The sequence below is a fragment of the Pituophis catenifer genome, unplaced genomic scaffold (genome assembly GCF_029215685.1).
Source record: "Pituophis catenifer annectens isolate HBS135680 unplaced genomic scaffold, rPitCat1.0.hap2 SCAF_13, whole genome shotgun sequence".
NCBI classification, from domain to species: Eukaryota; Metazoa; Chordata; class Lepidosauria; order Squamata; family Colubridae; genus Pituophis; species Pituophis catenifer.
The window spans coordinates 5,416,397-5,419,788 of NW_027256893.1; the positions used below are offsets into that span (position 1 = coordinate 5,416,397).

The 3,392-nt window shown below is 51.4% G+C and overlaps 1 protein-coding gene across 1 annotated transcript; it reads left to right on the top strand.

Annotated features, from left to right (window-relative positions):
• The first annotated feature begins 377 nt into the window (after nucleotides 1-377).
• TMEM30B (transmembrane protein 30B) lies at nucleotides 378-1,487 on the top strand. The gene has a single exon (XM_070953035.1). It carries the CDS (start codon nucleotides 378-380, stop codon nucleotides 1,485-1,487), a length of 1,110 nt encoding a protein of 369 aa, XP_070809136.1.
• The last annotated feature ends 1,905 nt before the right edge of the window (nucleotides 1,488-3,392 follow it).

The window sequence follows — 3,392 nt, forward strand, 5'->3', positions numbered from 1 at the left end:
GTGTCTTCTTTCCCGGGGCGCAGGTGAGGCCGGAGGGGCGGGGCGGGGAGTTCTCTGCACCGGACTCACCTGCGCCTTTTTTCCCCGGCGCGCAGGTGAGATTGGAGGGGCGGGGCCCAACCGGCGGCATCCCCGCCCACCTGTCCGAGGCCGCGTCCGAGGCCGCCGCCCTCACCTGAGCCGCGCGAGAGCCAGCCGCGGCCCGCCCACCTGTACCTGTACCTGGGCCGGCTGTGCTGTGCCTTGCTGGCGGCTTCCGGGCTCGGGCGATTCGAGGGCGCGTCCCGGGCTTCGAGGCAGGGCGGCGGGACCAGCGGAGCCGGATCGGCCGGACGGAGGGAGGGAGGGAGGGAGGGAGGGAAGGCAGGGCACGCAGCATGGCTTCGGGCTCTTACAATGTCAGTCGCGCCTTCTCCAAGGCGGCTCCGCTGGAGAACCGGCCGGACAACACGGCCTTCACCCAGCAGCGCCTGCCGGCCTGGCAGCCGTTGCTGTCGGCTGGCACGGTGCTGCCACTCTTCTTCGGGCTGGGCATAGCCTTCTTGGCCGTCGGACTGGGCCTTTTCTTCACCTCGGAGGCCATCCAGGAGCTGGAGCTGGACTACACGGGCGCGCCGGGCACCAATTACACGGGCATGCCACGCACCAACTGCTCCACCTGTGCCCGCTTGACCAACAGCAAGGATCCGCGCCGGGTACGCTCCTGCCAGTGCGGGTTGCACTTCAAGCTGCCCGTCGCCTTCCCGTTGCCCGTCTGCCTCTACTACCAGCTCTCCAACTACTTCCAGAACAACCGACGTTACAGCATCTCCCGGGACGATGAGCAGCTCAGCGGGGTGACCTGGGCACTGCGCCACCCCGTGCAGAAATGCAAGCCTTACCGGTACAACAGCGAAGGGATGCCCATTGCGCCCTGCGGGTCGATGGCCAACAGCCTCTTCAACGATACCTTTGAGCTCTTCTACCAGATGGCCAACGGCTCTCTGGCCAAAGTGACCTTGGATAAACGGGGTATCTCCTGGTGGACGGACACCAATGTCAAGTTCCATAATCCGGAGCTGGTCAACGACAGCCTGTGCGACGCCTTCATTGGCACGGCCAAGCCTCCCTTCTGGTCCCGTCCGGCCTGCAAGCTGGACCCCTACGACCGTAACAACACGGGGTTTGTCAACGAGGAATTCATCGTCTGGATGCGCACGGCTGCCCTGCCTACCTTCCGAAAGCTTTATGGCCGCATTCGCCACGACAACTTCTCGGCAGCACTGCCCCCGGGCACCTACTACCTGAACATCAGCTACAATTACCCCGTGCTGGGTTTCCATGGGAGCAAGAAGATCATCCTGAGCACCCTCTCATGGATGGGGGGTAAGAATCCCTTCCTGGGCATTGCCTACTTGGTCCTGGGTGCTGCCTGTATCCTGGGCGGCATCCTCATGACGGTGGTCCATTTCAAATACCGGCACCAGATTGACGATGACGATGATTAGGAGGCCAAGCCTGACTTTGTCCTTCTCAGGTCTCTTTGGAGATGTTGGACACCCCATCATTCCGTAGGTCAGGGGAACTCCAACCTTGGCAACTTTAAGACTTGTGGACTTCAACTCCCAGAGTTCCTCAGAGGAACTCTGGGAGTTGAAGTCCACAAGTCTTAAAGTTGCCAAGGTTGGAGTTCCCCTGCCTTAGGTGGCATGACGAAGGGCTGGGAGATGCTGATGAAGTTATCCAGAAAGCTGAAAGCCAACATCTGGAGAACATCAGGCTGGATGGGCTTTGGAAAGCGGTGAATAATCGGACCTCCGTGAGAAGTGAGCTCAATGCTTCTCGACGCATGAAGAATGAATTTAAGTCTATGGTGTAGCTTTTCTTGAAAATAAGGGTTCATCCTTTTCAGCTCCGTAATTTTTCAAGATGGGGAAGTTGATTCTTGGGAAAAAAGGCACGGGGGAATTGAGTGCCGCCATTTGTAATCATTAGAAGTTTGATATGAAGGGTGTGGCTAACACAACATTGTTTGGGGGAACTTATGAAGGGACTTCTCCCAAATGAACTATTGTTTAAATGTGAATGTTGGAAACTATCATCTAACTTGGATCTTAGATCTGGCCTGTTCTTAAATACTGGTGTGGGGGGGGATAACTCAGCATTTGTTGTTTACACTATGTTTACTCACGGTTAACTGTACTATATGTTGCTGATTCTCTGAGATGGTATTGAATGTTTGGGATAAATTCAGTTGGCTAATTTACAGTCAGTCTATTGTGCAAATCTAGCCAATGAGAAATGTATACAGCTAGTCCTCGACTTACGACCACAGGTCAGCCCTGAATTTCTGTTGCTAAGCTGAGACAGTTAAGTGAATTTTGCCCCATTTTACAACCTTCCTTGCCACAGTTGTTAAGTGAATCACTGCAATTGTTAAGTTAGCAAACTGGTTATTAAGTGAACCTGGCTTCCCCATTAATTTTGCTCGTTAGAAAGTTGCAAAAGGGGATCGCTTGATCCCGGGGCACTGCAACTGTCATAAATATGCCAAATATGCCAAGCATCTGAATTTTAATCACATGACCATGGGGATGCTGCAAATGGTTGTGTGAAAAACAATTTAAGTCACTTTTTTCCAATACTATTATAACTTTGAACAGTTATTAAATGAGCTGTTATAAATTTGGGACTATCTGTAATGAAGATTATCATTTTATTATTATTTACATTTTCATCAATATAGAACAGAATAGAATAACAAGAGTTGAGAGGGACCTTGGAGGTCTTCTAGTCCAACCCCTTGCCCAGGCAGGAAACCGTACACCACTTCAGACAAATGGTTATCCAATCTCTTCTTAAAAACTTCCAGTGTTGGAGCATTCACAGTTTCTGGAGTCAAGTTGTTCCATTGATTAATTGTTCTAACTGTCAGGAAATTTCTCCTTAGTTCTAAATTGCTTCTCTCCTTGATTAGTTTCCACCCATTGCTTCTTGTCCTGCCCTCAGGTCCTTTGGAGAATAGCTTGACTCCCTCTTCTTTGTGGCAGCCCCTGAAATATTGGAACACAGCTATCATGTCACCCCTAGTCTTTCTTACCCAATTCGAGCAACCGTCCTTTCGAAGCTTGCAAATCTGATGCACAGGTTTTTAGAACACTTAGTGGGTTTGGGCTTCAAAAGGAACTTTGATTTTCTTGATTGGAGTGGAATTTGCTGCTCTTTTATTCTGCTTCCTTTACTTCTTACAAAATGAGTTACTCTCACAAGTCATTCTGGTTGGTGTCAATCCACCTTTATTGTTTGCAAGCAGTTTCCTACCTTCAGACCAGAAAAACTCATTCCCCACCCCATTGAGTACCCCTCCCCCGCCCCCGAGCCAATGCAAGGCTTTGTCAAAAAGTAATTTTGAT

What these genes read in the sequence shown, in the direction of transcription:
- TMEM30B (XM_070953035.1), top strand. Translation starts at nt 378, where the DNA reads ATGGCTTCGGGCTCTTACAATGTCAGTCGCGCCTTCTCCAAGGCGGCT.